Source organism: Sarcophilus harrisii, chromosome 5, assembly GCF_902635505.1.
Source record: "Sarcophilus harrisii chromosome 5, mSarHar1.11, whole genome shotgun sequence".
Lineage (NCBI taxonomy): Eukaryota > Metazoa > Chordata > Mammalia > Dasyuromorphia > Dasyuridae > Sarcophilus > Sarcophilus harrisii.
In genome coordinates, this window is record NC_045430.1 from 98,741,539 (window position 1) to 98,758,964 (window position 17,426).

The 17,426-nt window shown below is 37.5% G+C and overlaps 1 protein-coding gene across 7 annotated transcripts in view; it reads right to left on the reverse strand.

Annotated features, from left to right (window-relative positions):
- Positions 1 to 6,607, reverse strand: part of CAPRIN2 (caprin family member 2) — a 109,196-nt gene extending 102,589 nt beyond the window's left edge. For 4 of the 7 annotated variants that reach the window (XM_031938122.1, XM_031938118.1, XM_031938117.1 and 1 more), the window contains exons 1-3: positions 6,398 to 6,477; positions 5,060 to 5,325; positions 15 to 77 (exon numbers count right to left, since the gene is read on the reverse strand). In XM_031938122.1, the coding sequence (XP_031793982.1) occupies positions 15 to 77; positions 5,060 to 5,311 (315 nt within the window). In that variant the 5' untranslated portion in view covers positions 5,312 to 5,325; positions 6,398 to 6,477. Of the gene's footprint in view, positions 1 to 14; positions 78 to 5,059; positions 5,326 to 6,397 lie in introns of all 7 variants that reach the window. The other 3 variants (XM_031938119.1, XM_031938120.1, XM_031938121.1) reach the window with 3 other exon arrangements.
- Between the last annotated feature and the right edge of the window lie 10,819 nt (positions 6,608 to 17,426).

Consider the following 17,426-nt stretch of genomic DNA (forward strand, 5'->3'; position numbering starts at 1 on the left):
GACTATTTACTTACCAACTGATCTGAATTGAGTGGCTCTCCATTTTTCAAGCGATCCTTATAATCTTCTAATTTGAGCTACAAATAGAAAAACTTTTAGTTTGACAAAAAGTAAAGTCTAAAGATTAAGTTTTTCTAAATAAAGTTGACCTGACTACTGTGTATAAGACATTTTGATAAATGTTCAGAAAACAAGTGAAAGACAACAACCCTGTGCTCAAACATCTGACTGAAATGAGAGCCAAGCAATATGATAACTAGAGTATAGGGTAAAAATGTAATAGGAGTGGAAGAAAGATTTGAGGGAAAGATCATTTTCAGCTGTGAGGAAGAGGATCAAATCAAGTAAAGCATCATAGAAGCAATAATACCCAATACATTCCTTAAAGGAAAGAGTAAAAAACAAATATAAACCGTAGTATATACTAGGTTTGGGAAGGGAGAAAAATGAAAAGAGAATGAGGTTGGTTGAGTGGCTAGTATTCTAGTTTGTTAAAACACAGAAAAGTGTGAAATAAGGCTGGAAAGATATGCTGGAGTCAGATTATGACTGGTCTTAAATAACAGAATGAAGAATTGCTATCTTATCTGGAAGCAACAAAGATCTAAGTAAGGTTTTTGGTATGGAAGTGACTTGACCCAACCCAGCATTAGAAGCATTTTAGCAGTTGTTTAGATGAATTGTAGAAGGGAATAAGAGAAAACATATTGATAGATTATCACAATAGCCTGAGCAAGAGGAAATAAAGATCTAAACAAAAGCAGTTGAAAGGAAGGGATAAAAGTGAGAAATACTGTGGAGGCAGAATTGAGGGGACTTGGAAAGGAAATAAATATGGGCAATAGAGGAGAGGGAAAAGTCAAAGATCATTAAGATTGAGTGGTGGTCAAAGCCAGGTACAGTTTTTGGGTATGTTGCTTTTGATGACTTGACAGACTTGACAGAACACCCAGCAATGTCTAAAAGTAGTTCAAAATAACAGAACTGATCTTAGGAGGAAAAGATTTTAGTTGTTTATATAGATTTGAACATCAACTAGACACATCTAGCCATGGAAATATTTCTGAAAATTCCCCATGAAACAAGTTAAAATTAATTTGCCTATCTATAAAATTAACATTTGATTAAGGTAAGCAAACTAAGAAGTTTGCTAGTTGAATTTATTTTATTATTATTATTTTATATTTACTGAGGCAATTGGGATTAAGTGACTTGCCTAGAGTCACACAGCCAGGAAATGTTAAGTGTCTGAGACCACATTTGAACTTGGGTCCTCCTGACTTCAGGGCTGGTGCTCTATTCACGGAACCGCCTAGCTGCCCCTGAAGAATTTCTTTTAAAAAACCAACAACTTATTGCTACTATTTTAAATGCTTCTTCAAAGCCTTTACAATTACAGCAAGAAGTAGGGAAGGGGAGAAGAAAACACACAATTGTTTAATGAAATTAGGTAAATTAGATACCTATTATAAAGTGAAAAAGAACATCTCTTCTTAAAAATTTTTAGTAGCTTTTTATTTTCAAAAGACATGCAAAGATAGCTTTTAATACTCACCCCTACCAAACCTTATAGAACATCTACTCTTAAAGACTTTATGATTTAGTGGTATAAACTGTTTCCATTATTGGCACACATTTAAGACTATATTACTAAAATAAGATTTTTGAAAGAAGGGAGGAAAGTAAATATATGCTGAAAAAAAACTGATTACAAAGGATTTATGTGTTGGAGCTGGAGGTAAAGACAAGGAAGAGGAAATATAATGTTATATTCTGACCAACAATGTGAAGCTGAAGTAGAAAGAGGTCCAATTATAAGCATATTGGCAATCAGAAAATGGAGATCATCTTCAATTAGGTAGAGTCAGCAGAGAAATATCAGGGAAAGTTTCATAGAAGGAGGGTGGGCACTTGACAGAAAAAAAAAAGTATCTAAAAAAGGTCAAAGTTTGGGTTGGGTGAAAAGAGGAGAGTTAGAGTTCATGCCAAGCATAGAGAACAACAGAAAGAGGTTATGCAGAACAGTAGTCAGCTTGGTTTGAACCAAATAATGGCTAATTATGTTTTAAGGCTTGCAAAGCCCTTTCCATATGTGATCTAATTTGGTTCCCATATTAACCCTCAGAGGCAGGTGGAATTATTTCAAGAGAAGTTAACTCGCACTTGTCCAGAGTCACACAGCTAATTAAGAATCTGGGGCAGTATTCAAACTTCCTGATCCTGAATACAGTGGTCAATCCATTATGCTCTCTCATTACTTGGCAAAAATATTGAAACGCCAAAGTGCTTTAAGCAACATAGGGAGCTTGTTATACACTTGCAAGGTAAGGGGAAGTCACTAAAATTTTATTTATCTTTTTTAATTAGAGGGAAGTGATGTGATCAAAACACTGCATTAGTAAGATTACTTTGGCAGCTAAGTGAAGGCTGAATTAGGGAGGAAAAGCAACTGGATGAAGCAAGACCAGTTAAGAGACTATTATAATCATTCAAGCAAAAAGTGATGAGGTCCTAAAGTAGGATAACTGCCATCAAAATGGAAATAAAGAAAAAATTCTATATTTTGGGAGGCAGAATCAAATCAGCAAGACCTAGCAAATGACTGAATGAGAGATAACATAGAAAGAGGAGTTAAAGATATCTGGTTTTGGGGGCAGAAGGCAGAAATAAGGATTTCATTTTTGGAAATACTGAATTTGCAATGTCAGCAGGACATCCAGTTACAGAAATCTAGCAGATTTTTAGAAATATGAAACTATAATCTTGGAGAGAAATCATAGCTGGAGATAAAAAATTTGGGCATTTAAGAATCTAGAGATAGAACTGAAGCTACAATAAGAAATAAGCCGGAAAAAAGATCCTACAGCAAAAGTGTGGGGGATACCCATATATGGGGCAGAAAAGAAAATGAAACCACCATAGAAGAAAAAGAAAGAATGGTTATGAAAGAAGGGGAATCCACACCACCTGATGTTCTGTTGAGGTCAAAGAGGATGAATAAAGGTGAGGCAAGAAACTTAAAGAAAATAGTTTCAATAAAATGACAGGCATGTACAAAATTGAAATGGGATTAAAGATGAAGAAATAATTATAATCTATTTACCATAGAAGGTTTTTTTGGTGAGTTATCTTTTGTGATAATGAAGGGCAAGGGGGAAGCAGGGGAGGGGTACCGGCCATGTCTGAGCATGTTTGTGGACCAAAGAAAATGGAGAGATTGAATAACCATTAGAGAAAATGAATGATTTATATTGGATTACTTGCTCTCTAAGGGAGAGAGGTACAGGGAAGGAAGGGAGTAAAAAATTTGGAACACAAGATTTTGCAAGGGTGAATGTTGAAAACTATGCATATGTTTTAAAAATAAAAATCTTTTTTCTTAAATAAAAATCTTTAAAAGAAAAAAAATGGATAATTGATGAAACAAGGTCATAAAGAAAAAAGGATGTTAGGAATATAAGTATAGAGACCTTGGCAAGAAGGTTCATTTCATGCTCTAATATCAAAAGGAAGAAAAAAAGAAATGGATGACAGTGAGAAAAGTGTTACCTAGAAATATGGGAAATGAGGACACTTGTGTTTTACACACACACACACACACACACACACACACATACACACACATTACCTCAAAAGTGAAAAATCTTTTTTTGAGAGTAATTTATAGTCAGGTACTTAGAAGCAAGATTTGGAAGAACCCACTTTTCAGCATGGAGGACATAGCTCAGTTCTTTATTGAGTTTTGTTGTTTGCTTCAATTGTACCTTTTCCTAATGTGCCAAGTCCAAGAGTAATATTTACTTTGATGATAAATTCAAGAAAAGCAACACATGAAAACACTCAGACTGAATCAAAAAGAAATGGTAAATCTTTAGTGTTACTGTATTCATTGATAAGCTTATGTACTCACTATCAAGCACTTGATTGTATTCCTATAACATGGTATTAAATACAAATCTAGTTAAATACAGTTGAAATTATGTAGTACATGATCAAAGGCCTTCAATCCTCAATTTCCAAAACACAGCAGACATTGTCCATTATTTGCATAAACCATACTACTCACCTGCCACCATAATGACCTATAAACTTTATCAGTAAAACTGATGAATCTGTGCTGACCCATTTACATTCATACTCTAGAAAGACTACTAGTCAGATCAGGTTTAGTCTATGGCAAAAAGGAAGCTACATGTAACCGACCTTTCTAAGTACTAAAATCTATGACCACAGAAACTAGTTCCATAGTAACCCAACAAAGAAGTACCATTCAAATAACACGAACACACATACATGTACATACACACACTTCTACCATAAAACAACTTCTAAAGTTTTCAGTAGGACTTGATTTCACCTTTATATTTCAATATTTGAAACTCAAGGTCATAAAATCCACATAGTAAGTACCCCCTTTTGGAATACCAAAAGGGTATTCTATAATTTAATTTAGCAATTATTTAATAAATAAAATTATATTAAAGAAATAAAATTTAATATATGAAATAATACTTGAATAGTAGCCCTATGATTCAAAGAAATTAGTCATGGCATGAATTTGAAATTTTTGCATCAGCCTTTGCAGTCAGTCATACCAGGACATTATTAATTTTTTCACTTTGAATAAGCATCTCTAAAAAAAGATTCATTATCTGTGTCATATCTGAGTACAGACTAGTACTGCTTAGAACAATGTTCCAGAGTATCATTCTTCCCATCATTGCTGCAGCTATACTGCAATAACTACTGCAGAAAGAAGACAAGCAAAAAAAGGATGGATGGGGTTTTCAAGTCATTAGTACTCTCTCCTAAGCAATGCCCTTCTCATTAAAAAATAAAAAAGATGAATGCTCTAATATTTAAGCATTTAGACAACAGCATGAAAAGTAATTAATAGCATAAAGCATAAACATTTTAGCTAAACTGGTAATAAATAAATCTCAACTTTGTTTTGCATGCACACTAGATCTTGTTTCTATTCTTAGAAGGGAAGATACCCAAGTTAAACATGAATTTTTTTGTTGTGAAACATCCCACTTAGCAAACTTGAAAAAGTTACCTTCTTTTTTTCAATATTCCTAATCTTGTGTTTGAGACATATGAGTCCATTATCAATGTAGGTCTCATAGGCCTGGGAAGAAGTTACCACTGAATTCAGAGCAGACCGCAGGGGACTTAGGGGAGTCAGGCTCTCCCCACATTGGCTGTGATTTATTTGCTGCTTGGCTGATTTCATATTCCCCACTTTGCTCTCCTCTGAATGGCCTGAAGGTAAGTGGCTACATAAAGAGAACGAAGAAAGCAGCACCATTGAAACAGATGTAGCTAAAATAAGGGAGTGAGGGAAGAGAGACAAGCATTAGCATAAACAGATAAGCACAAATTAGAATTAAAAAAAAAAAAATCATACCACAAAATAAATATTTAATTCCACCCTCTCAAAATTCTCTATTATCGCCTAGGTCCCCTCTCCTAAATTCAAATTAAGTGAATTGCCCCCTGCTGAGTCTCCTCCCGTCAGTCTATCATAGTATTTGGTGCCAAATATCCACTCTGGCGATTATTTCAGAAAATTGAGCTTTTCCCTTTAATGAGGCGGGCAGAACTGCAAATACAGCCATTGAAATGGCCAAACTCGAGATATGTCTCAGACAAACATCTCGCATGCCAAGATGCGCAGGACTCGTCCCTTTCAGAACCTTGGGGTCGGCCCATTTTAATTCTCTAAAGAGAAAGCTTCCACGCGACTTTCAAGAAGTTAAGAACCGAGCTTAAAAATGAAAAGGACCAAGGCTAGACCACCGCTTTGCACGCTGGGCTCAATTTCCCCGTGATTAACGGAGGCAAAAGCACCCTTCCAGGCAGAATGCGGGCGGCTCTGGGGATGCTACGCCCTCGCCTGCCGGGGCGGGCTCGGGACCGGGCTCCCGGGAGCGGCGCCGGTTAGGGTTTCCTAACTCTCCGGGCTAACAGAGACCACCCCGCTTTGGATAACAGCCGCCCTCCCTTCCTCCCGTTGCTACGGCCGTGCCGAAGAGGAGGGGTCTTTCCTCCTTCTCCCCGACTCCGCAAGTGCCGGGCGGGGACCTCAGCAGGCAACTCGGTCCCCGAATCTACGGGCTTTGGGTACGCGGATGGGGGATGAGGCGGCAACGCCCAGCACCTCCCACCTTCCGATGTTCCTCCCCAGCGGGCCCTCGCCCGGCGGCGCGGGGTTTTCCATTAAAGGAGAGAGGGGCAAATAAAGAACCAGGCCCCCCGCGCTCGCCACGAGGCCCCCCGCGCTCCGGCGGCGCTGCTCTCCAGACCCCCTCCCCGCCCCAGGGGTGAGAAGGAGGGAAAGCCGCAGCCGCCGCCCCGCGGCGTCCGTTCCGCCGCAACCGAGGGATGCGCTCACCTCCACGCCCGTGCCCGAGCCGGCGGCAGCCCCAGAGGCCCAAGCGCTGGCCCCAGGCTTCCCCGCGATGGACAGCGACGCGCTCGGGCCGCTCGGCAGACGCCACACGCGCTAGCGCTGCCCTTCTCGGCCCTCTCTTCTCCGGGCGGCGGGGGGCGGGGGCGCGGCAGCGACGGCAGGGCCGCTGCGCCTCCCGGTCAGCTCCAGCCCCAGCGAAGGCTCAGGCCCGCCCTCCCCAGCTGTGCAGCTTTTATAGCGTCCCCTCCCCCCTTCATCTCCCCCCCCCCCCCAGCGGGCCGCTCCTCCCCCCGAGCCAATCGCCGAAGCCCCGCCTTTCTCCTGCGGCCCGATAGCCACCCCTGCGCGCTTTGCCACCTTTCCCTGGCCAGGTTTCTCTGCGGAGGCTCGGGGGGGTCGAACCTGTCTCCTGTAGAAGACCTTCCACTGGCAACGGGTTATACCCAGAGACAAAATTGTCTATTCCCAGAAATAAAACTGGCAAAGAGAGGGAAAGGGCAGAGAAAAAAATCTGGAGTTAATCCTGCGGGAAAGGGCTCGTCCCAGGAGTGATGCATCACAGTAAAGACATTTACACCGACAGCCTGGGCCTTCAAACTCTGTCCTTCAGGGCAGGGATTTGGTGTGGTCTGGATAACGTGAGGAACTCTTCTACTGCTCCAGGCTTTAACATCCATCCCTGGCATCCATCAGCCAACGTTTGCCAAGTGCTGTATCCAGTGCTAAACAAGCCACGCTGGATTAAGCAAAACTTGGACCTTCAAGTTACCCAGGGCTTATGACGTAGTTATCTAGGCCCGCAGCATAGCGGTTCATCTGCACTGGAGAGAGAAGGGAATTTGCTTACAGACACTCTCCCTTACACTTCGTCAGAGATCCCTGACGTTCCCCTACTCCGTTTTGTGGGTGCTAGAACCTGCATGATCATTATTCCTCTTTTCCTTCCTCTGTACTGCCATGTATGAACCACTTGAACACTATATATTTCCATGAGTGTATATACTTTAAAGTTTGGAAATTAACATAGTCATGGGTCCTCAGATCCATGAACTTCCCAAAAGAAAATGATAATTAAAACTTAATGGCCCACCACATTAAAGTCCTTATTCAGACTATTGTGAATTAATTTACAGATAGTTACTGTAATCAAACAAATATGCAAGAGTCTGGAGGAGGGTGGAAGCAGTATCAGCCTGCTAAAACAAAATAAAAAGCGAAATTAGGTTCTTCATTTAGTATGTACCATTTTTAAGAAATCTCAAATCTGATGCGTTAAACTTTTCTAACGGATTATAAGTAAAATGTTAACTACATTTAATAATTCCAGTTGCCAAATTTTAGTTATTGTGGTCGGCAGTTACTCTCAAAACTTCTGGATGTTTTACAAATAAGTTTAATTATGAGTTCTGAACTAAGCAGAAATATTTTAGATAAAAGACAAAAAAGGAAAATTCAAGACTATAATCAGTGGAATAATGATCAGTTTTCAAATCTTTTCCAAAAAATATAGAGAATGTTATTTAATTCAACATTCTTTATATCATATTTTGTCATTGATAAACTTCCTTTTTGTAAGGTTTATATGTGTGTGTGTGTTTTGAAGCCTTAATAAGTTACACTTATGTTTAATTTTAGTAGCAAGTTCCTGAGTACATATGTGACTTAATGGAGGGTCAAACCCTGGATTATTCATTTTCATCATCACTTACAGTCAGAGCAAGATAAACAGATGCTGCAGAATGTGAGAAAAGAACATTGTGCTGTTTTCCATGACTGCACAATAAATAGGGGCCATAAAAAGAGAAACAATGAACATGACTCCTTTTGTTCAGTAGGCTGGCCTGGATTTGCTCGGATTTCTATAAATAGAGGCCCATAGTTTTTTCTTGAACTATATTCAGTTCAATTCAACAAACATTCATTAAGTGTCTAGCATGTACAAGGCACTGTGAAATGCTGCTGATAACAAACACAAAAATGAGAGCAGCCCAATTCTCAAGTATCATATTCTACTTGTATAAATACAATATTTTAACCCAACAATTTAATTCAACAGTCTCAGTCATTGGGGACAAAAAAAAAATGAGCTCCCCCTTCAAATTCAAGTTTTTGCAATCAGAACTCATTATTTGACAAAAATTGCTGAGAAAATTGGAAAGCATTTTGGCAGAAACTAGGAATAGGCCAACATCTCACACTATCTACCAAAATATGGTCAAAACTGATGCATGATTTAGATATAAAAGATAATATAAGCAAACTTAAAAGGTACGGAATATTTTAACTGATAGATTTATGAATAAGGGATCATTTATGAAAAATAAGAGCTAGCATTATGGCATATAAAATAGTTGAACAGTGTTACATGATTGTGATGGACTAGTATTTTCTATAAGAATGATGAGCAGGATGCTTCCAGAAAAACCTGAGAAGACATGAACTTATACAAAAGGGAAGTGAGCAGCACCAGGAAAACAGTAACCCAATGCTGTTTGAGAACAATCACGAATGACTTAACTAATCTCAGCAATGCAATTGAAGGGGGAGGGGAACTGTTCCCTTTAAGATTATCACTCTGAGATTGTGTCCCCTTTTCTGATCTCAGAGATCAGGATCTCCCAGGCTCTAAGGAGTTGAGACAAAGCCCCACCCTCCCCAGACAGGAGAAGCAATACTATTCCGGGGCAAATCAACTCCCATAGAAATTCTAAATTCTCATTCAATTGAGCAATTCTGGTCTGATCAGCTGGGCTGTCCCAGGCCCCACCAAGATACCCAATATAACAGCTTCCCTCAACTAAGGTCTTTGCAGATGGCCCATGCACTTTGTTAGAACCCTGCTCGCTGAGCATTCTCAGTGCCAAAACTCCATTTCCAAATAGAATTCTGCCACTATAGAAGTCAGTCCCTTCTATCCAACAATAAACTTTCATTTTGTAACTAATAATTCGGGAATGAGTGGATTCTTTCACTCTAAACCTGCGGCCGATCTAAAAGGGATATTTAACAACTCTCTTATTGCCACTAACCTCTTGACCACCAGGAATTGAGAGCATTCAAATAGCATCACAATGATGCAAGACAATTCTGAAAGATATATAGTGGAAAATATTATCCACCTCCAGAGAAAACTCTATGAGTGTGAATGAAAAATAAAGCATGCTTTTTTTCTTTATTTTTCGTGTTCTTGGGTTTTTGGTCTGTATTCTGTGTTTTCTTTTGCAACATAACTAAAATGGAAATATGATTTGTATGATAGCAAATGTGTATATATGAGTTCCTGCCCTAAGGGGTTAATATTTGATTTGAGGAGTGTGCCAAGGCTTGGCAAAGGCAGGAACTCAGCATGTTCTGACTGTTCAGGCAGAATAGACAGTAGCCTATTTGATGTCAGTATGGAATATGTAAAGGAGGTTAACAGGAAATAAGCATGAAAAAGTAGATAGGTCCAAAATTGTGAAGAATCTTAAATAACAAACTGTCACCAAAGGATTTTAAATAGTGTAATGAGATAGTCAGACCTGGGTCTTGAAAGATTATCTTAGCTTTTGTATGGAACTGTGATGTCAAACAATAGGAATGGCTCTCACTGGCCACATATTGACTTAGAAAACCTCACAATTAACAAGTATTTGTATGTAACTGTGCTTTTATTTATTTTGTTAAATATTTTTCACTTAAATTTTAATCTGGTTCCAAAGTTTTCTGTGTTTGACACCTTTGGTTTGGAGGATAAATGAAAGGAGACTAGAAGCATGAAAAATAATCAGGAAGACACCAAATGACAAGAATTTGAAGTAGGATAAATATTGTCAATGCATAAAAGGGAACTTGTTGTTCATTGGTGACATGAAGCATTTTGGAACATCTTCCAAGTCTGAAGATCCCTGATTCTTGACTTTTTATGCCTTTAGGTGACAAGAAAGCCATGGCAATGTAGCCACAGGCCACCAGGAAAGTAGTATCATTAAAAATGTGGATTGACAAATGAAGGTGGCTTAGCTGTACCAGATCTAAAATTATATTATAGAGCAGCAGTTACCAAAACCATTTGATATTGGCTAAGGAATAGATTAGTTGATCAGTGGAATAGGTTAGGTTCAAAGGACAAAACAGTCAACAACTATAGCAACCTAGTGTTTGATAAACCCAAAGACCCCAGCTTTTGGGATAAGAACTTACTGTTTGACAAAAATTGCTGGGAAAATTGGAAACTAATATGGCAGAAACTAGGCATTGATCCACACTTAACAGCATATACCAAGATAAGGTCAAAATGGGTTCATGACCTAGGCATAAAGAATGAGATTATAAATAAATTTAGGGAACACGGGATAGTTTACCTCTCAGACCTGTGGAAGAGGAAGGAATTTATGACCAAAGAAGAACTAGAGATCATTACTGATCACAAAATAGAAAATTTTGATTATAACAAACTGAAAAGTTTTTGTACAAACAAAACTAATGCAGATAAGATTAAAAGGTAAGCAATAAACTGGGAAAATATTTTTACAGTCAAAGGTTCTGATAAAGGCCTCATTTCCAAAATATATAGAGAATTGACTCTAATTTATAAGAAATCAAGCCATTCTCTAATTGATAAATGGTCAAAGGATATAAACAGACAATTCTCAGATGAAGAAATTGAAACTATTTCTAGTCATATGAAAAGATGCTCCAAGTCATTATTAATCAGAGAAATGCAAATTAAGACAACTCTAAGATACCACTACACCCCTGTCAGATTGGCTAAAATGACAGGAAAAAATAATGATGATTGTTGGAGGGGATGTGGGAAAACTGGGACACTGATACATTGTTGGTGGAATTGTGAACATATCCAGCCATTCTTGAGAGCGATTTGGAACTATGCTCAAAAAGTTATCAAACTGTGCATACCCTTTGATTCAGCAGTGCTACTACTGAGCTTATATCCCAAAGAGATACTAAAGGAGGGAAAGGGACCTATATGTGCAAGAATGTTTGTGGCAGCCCTCTTTGTAGTGGCCAGAAACTGGAAACTGAGTGGATGACCATCAATTGGAGAATGGCTAAATAAATTGTGGTATATGAATATTATGGAATATTATTGTTCTGTAAGAAATGACCAACAGGATGATTTCAGAAAGGCCTGGAGAGACTTACACGAACTGATGCTTAGTAAAACGAGCAGGACAAAGAGATATATATACTTCAACAACAATACTATATATATGATGACCAATTCTGATGGACCTGGCCATCCTCAGCAATGAGATGAACCAAATCAGTTCCAATGGAGCAGTAATGAACTGAACCAGCTATACCCAGAAAAAGAACTCTGGGAGATGACTAAAAACCATTACATTGAATTCCCAATCCCTATATTTATGCACACCTGCATTTTTTATTTCCTTCACAGGCTAATTGTACAATATTTCAGAGTCCAATTCTTTTTGTACAGCAAAATAACGGTTTGGTCATGTATACTTATTGTGTATCTAATTTATATTTAATTTTATTTAACATCTTCTGGTCATCCTGCCATCTGGGGGAGAGGGTGAGGAGGAAGGAGGGAAAAAATTGGAACAAGAGGTTTGGCAATTGTCAATGCTGTAAAGTTACCCATACATATAACCTGTAAATAAAAGGCTATTTTAAAAAAATGTGGATTGAGCCTTAGCTCTCTGAGCCAACTAAATCTGGGGAAATCTTGGCAACTGCCTTTTAGGTGGGGAAAAAAAAAAACCCCAAAACCCAACAGCCTGATTTACACAGAGGAGGGAATTCTGATAGTGAACTTATCACAGAAGGAAATTCCAATACAAAAATTTGATCTTTCTCTGCAAAGAAATAGTTTTCAAATAAATTTGAGGCAGCCTCACATAATAATTCATTCTCATGGAACAATCTTTAATTCTGTCAAGTTTTCTTTATTATTCAATTAGGATACATAGTTTTTCAGATTCATTAAGTTTTTCAGCAGCCAGAAATGTTTGAAATTGTATCCAAAATAATTAGAACAATTTTTTTTTTGTCTTTTGAAGTTAAAAGATTGATTATAGGTTTCAGGATATCATTTTGGACAAAAGACAAAATATATTCAATGGTTTCCCACTTGAATATTTTGTAACCACCCATAAAGCTCCTTTCTGTGATTTTGAAATTGACTTTGATCAAATTCCAACTAGATAAGGAAATTATCTATAGTAAACAACCAAAGTTGGTTCTAATGGTTAGCCATTATATTTTATATTGTCCATGCAGCCTTCTTCTGGATGTTGATTTTGGGAGTGAGTCCGTTAAGAGTCTAAATTTATTCATATGTCCCAGAAATAATTTTTCCAGTAGCCATTAAGGAAAGAGTAACTGTGTGGGATGGGTGCTAGACCACTTTTCCCAAATTAACTAATCAGAGACATCATCAGGTACAAATTTAAGCCCTGTAGGGAGAGCCCCAGACACACCTGGGAGCCATCCCAACTCCTGCCATATGCTCCCGAACCTGGCCAGCTTCCAGTTTGTCCAAGGTTTAAAAAGCAAAAGATCTGAACCTTTTCATTAGATAGACTAAAAGGATGTAACCATCCTTGACCAATAGTCATCAATCTTGTCTGCTTCCTATGGGTCAGTCAATTCCTGTAACTTCACTAACTTCCTGCATCCAAAGTTCTTCAGATTCATTTGAACCATTTTAGGGTTCAAGGTCTGAGAATAGGGAAAATGTGACTTCCTGAAACCCAAGGATCAACTGGATATGGGGATCATGTGACTTAGGCCTAGTCTCATAAATTTGAGAAAACTTCATCCAATCAGTTCCATTCAGTAACTATTGACAATTCACCAGATCTTGCAAGTTTCACTATCTATTTTCACAATCACTTCAATGGAGCCATTAGAACAATCAAGGTAGAAAATGGAACAAGAGATATCTACCATAACTTTTGAATCATAATGATGTGAAAGCTGAACTAAAGTAGGTAGAATTTGTTTAATACTTTCTATTGGGTGAGTAGATCATATTAGGATAAAGATTTTAATGTGTCTGTGTAAGCTATAAGTAAACACATGCTAATAATGATATAATGGAACAAGAAAATATTGAGGTATACTTAATAATGATCATGTCTCTACAGACTGAACCATCACCTATAAATTTTCCCAAATTTCATATGTTCTCTTCATTAATTAAACACAAGACAAGTCAAAGAGCAATAAATGCAAGCATAGGATATATATGTGATTGCTCTTAACTATAAAAACAGTTTGGCTTATATGAATTATGAACAGAAATCATTTCTAGGATAGGACCTAAAGTCTTCCAAAGGAAGCTATGATTTCTGTATTTATAAGGCATAACTAACTTTTGTAGGGAGAAGTTGATAATTTTGTTACTTACTGCGGCCTGTCTCTAAAAAGGGTATTAGACTCAAATATTGTCAAATTTGAAAATACATGATTGACAAGTCACAGAAGTTTTGCAATTGCTGTTAACTTTAAAACTATCAAAGATCTCACACAGATTATCACAACCACAGTTAACTCTGCAAAATAAATAAATAAACAATTAAACACACAAACAAACAAATAAATAAATAATGCCAAAGACTTTGTGGTCTCTTAACAGTGGTCATAAGCAAAAACCTTTTTTTATTCTGTTGGGGGGAGTGAGACTACACACACTTTAATGTGGTCAGATTTTAATACATATTGGTAATACAGTAAGTTATAACACTGAGGGGTAATAGGAACAATGAGACAAGGTTGATTCATAGCAAGGCTTCATGACTATAACATGGGTCCTGTAAGGTGCTTGTTAGAACTCAGGGACTACCTGGTGTTGGTATGAAACAATTCTGGCATTTTGCTGCAGCCTAGTTCATTCAGAGGGTAAAGAATTGTTATGTCAATCTCAGAACATAGCTTGCTTTCTGGGCCTTAGCTCTGGAAAACTGAGTGTCTCCTAATAGTGTAAAAAAAAAAAAAAAAAAAGGAGCAAAAAGAGAGAAGTGACCCTGGCATGAGGATCCTGGCAATATCTATCCACCTGTCTACTAGACCAGAACCAGACTTTAACCTTTGAATGATCTGAGCCGAACAGACAAAACTAGAGATAGGAGAGTCAGGGAATCAAACAAAAGTTTAATTCATTTCAGAATACAGAAAACAATTTACAAAGACACATATGCTGGAGCCTCATGCCTAGTGGATCACAGGGTATTCAAGGCAAGGCTTAGGATTACCCAGGTGGGGAATTTTCTTCTTCAGAAAAGAAATAACAAAATGAGGAAATAAAGTCTTAAGGATCCTACCTATATCATGTTTGATGTCATCCCTAAACCTGAAATTTTCCAGGCATGGGACCATTAGCCCCATGACATTTCAGAAAAATATCCCTGCAATAAAAGCTGAAAATAATAGCAGATTACAGTCCCAGGAATTTTTACCTGAAATAGCTTTTAGTAAAATTGTGATTCTACTAAAATGTTTACTAAAAAATGTTGCAATTAGTTCACAACATAAGGCTTGAAGATCTTTCCTGATGTTTACCTAACAGTTAACATTTCATTAATTTTTTATTTATAAATTAAAACTAACTATATTCTGGTGCTTTATACATATAACAAATACCTCATGATTGACTCATTATCATGTTGGAGCTACATCTTTAAACCACATTATACACTTTAATAATAGCCAAGATTTTCTTTTTTTTTTTTAATTTAATTAGTATTTCCCCAAATATATGCAAAAACGATTTTCATCTTTCACCTTTGCAAGACCTCATGTTCCAAATTTTTCTCTTTTTATCCTTCCTTTCCCCACCCCAAGATGGCAAGCAATCTGATATAGGATAAATATATGCAATTATTCTAAACATATTTGCATTTTCATCATGCTGTGCAAGAAAAATCAATTCAAAGGTAAAAAAAAAAAAGTGAGAAAGGAAAAAAAAAGCAAACAAACAACAACAATAAAAGGTAAAAATACTATACTTTGATCCACATTCAGTCTTCATAGTTCTCTCACTGGATGCAGATGGCACTTTATGTCATAAGTCTTAGAATTGCCTTGAATCACCTAATTGTTGAAAAAAGCCGAGTCCACCACAGTTGATCATCATATAATCTTGTTACTGTATACAATGTTCTCTTATTTCTGCTCACTTCACTTAGCATCAGTTTATGTAAATCTTTCCAGAATAGCCAAGATTTTCAAATGAAAATTTGCTATTATAGTAAATTTATTAGCCAAATATCCATTTTTATCATATACTTTAAAAAAACTTATTCATATATAATAGCAACCAAATCAAATGGGCAATTTTTGTCTAATTGCATTTCTGGTTTACAATAGTCCCTCAAATTTTACAAAATGGATTTAGAAATATAACACAATTTAGAAATACAATAATAACAAACAAAAAGCTTCAGATGACATCAATTGCATTTCTAAATTATCACATATAAAAATCATTGATTTTATTACCTTTGGCATTTTAAAACCACTCTAGAGTTATAAACAAAAATAAGATAACTTGACTAAGATTATACAACTAATAAATTTCTTCAATCAGAAGAGAAGAATGCACTCACCAAGGGCAGAGATTGGCTGGCTCCCCTGCCTCACACTAACATGCGAGGCCCTGCCAAGGACACCTAGATCTTCCTAGGCAGTAGTTGGGCAGGACCTGCCCAGGTCTAGGCCTGCCTTGGCCACTGACTGATTGGGCTTTGGAGGGGCATCAGAGGGCACTGCCTAGGGACTGGAGTGGTTCATGCCAGGATCTTCCATTGGTGGTAGTTCTTGGAGGCAGGACAAGGAAGATGCTGGCCATAGGCCTGACGTCCCCCTCCCCAACAATATAGGTGCTGTCACTTGCAGTTACTGGGGCAAAGTGGACAAGATGGGTACCTGAGTGATACCCCCAAGGTTTGCCTAAAGAAGTGGATGTCCAAGGGCACAGGGTTGTTTGTACCATTGCGGGGAGGGGGGGTCCACTGTGACTCTTGCCCCCATTCACTGGAGCAAAATATAATTCAAGTTTGCCTACAGTTCTCCAGAATTCTCTTTTCTTAATTTGATCTGAAATGAGAGGGGTTTACAGAAAGACATGGACTATAATAGTCTTGTTAGCAATACCCACAACTGAGATATACTCATGCCTCCTCTTGTAGTTCCTATATGAATTACATGATGCTGAATGATTGAGGTTGGGAAAGATCCCTCAAAATGTCCTGGGGTGCTTTCCCTTTTTCAGAATCTACCCTAGCTTTCATTTTACATTCTGGTTCCAGTGACCAAGTTTCTTACAGTAAAAACATACTTCTTACTTGCATCTCTTGTTGATGAAAGGGACCATACTTTTCTTTCCAAATGATGCAAAAGGGACTTGGGGACTAGTTTTCATCCTCTTCCATAGCTCCTCAAGCTCCTCAAGAAAGAACCCAATGTCAGAATGTTGTTACTCAGAAACTTAGCTTAATTTGTTTAGACCCAGGCAGGTGAAGATTATTAACAAAATAGGAGAAAAACTGAAAAGTCAAGGAAGGGTTAATAAGAGATTGGTATAAAGTACAAATCATTTACCTTTTTTTTCTTTTCATTCTCTTCACTCTCGATAACTGCTAAACTAGCTTTCCTTCATTGCCCTAGAGCAATAAAGCTATTAATCTTTCCAATTACTTTTAAAAACTCTCATAAGATTTAATCCTTATTTTTCCTTAAAACAAATTCTACAGAGTAGTACCCCAAAATTTATCAAGATATTTCAGAAGAGAGTGAATTCCTGGAATTACTCTAAGTTTCAGGAGTTCTTTCTTGCAATCTAAAATTGATTAATTTCCATACTCCTTTAATGATTAATCTCCAAACCTCCAGAGTGTGATAAGATGTTTTTAGCAGTTCTACAAACTTCTTTGATAATTAATTCCAACTTGACCAAAATTGAAATGACATGGGTGGGGAGAACTATCTCACAAGTTTTTTTCTTTTTAAAATTTCTTCCTAATGTCTTGCAGAAAACCTAAAG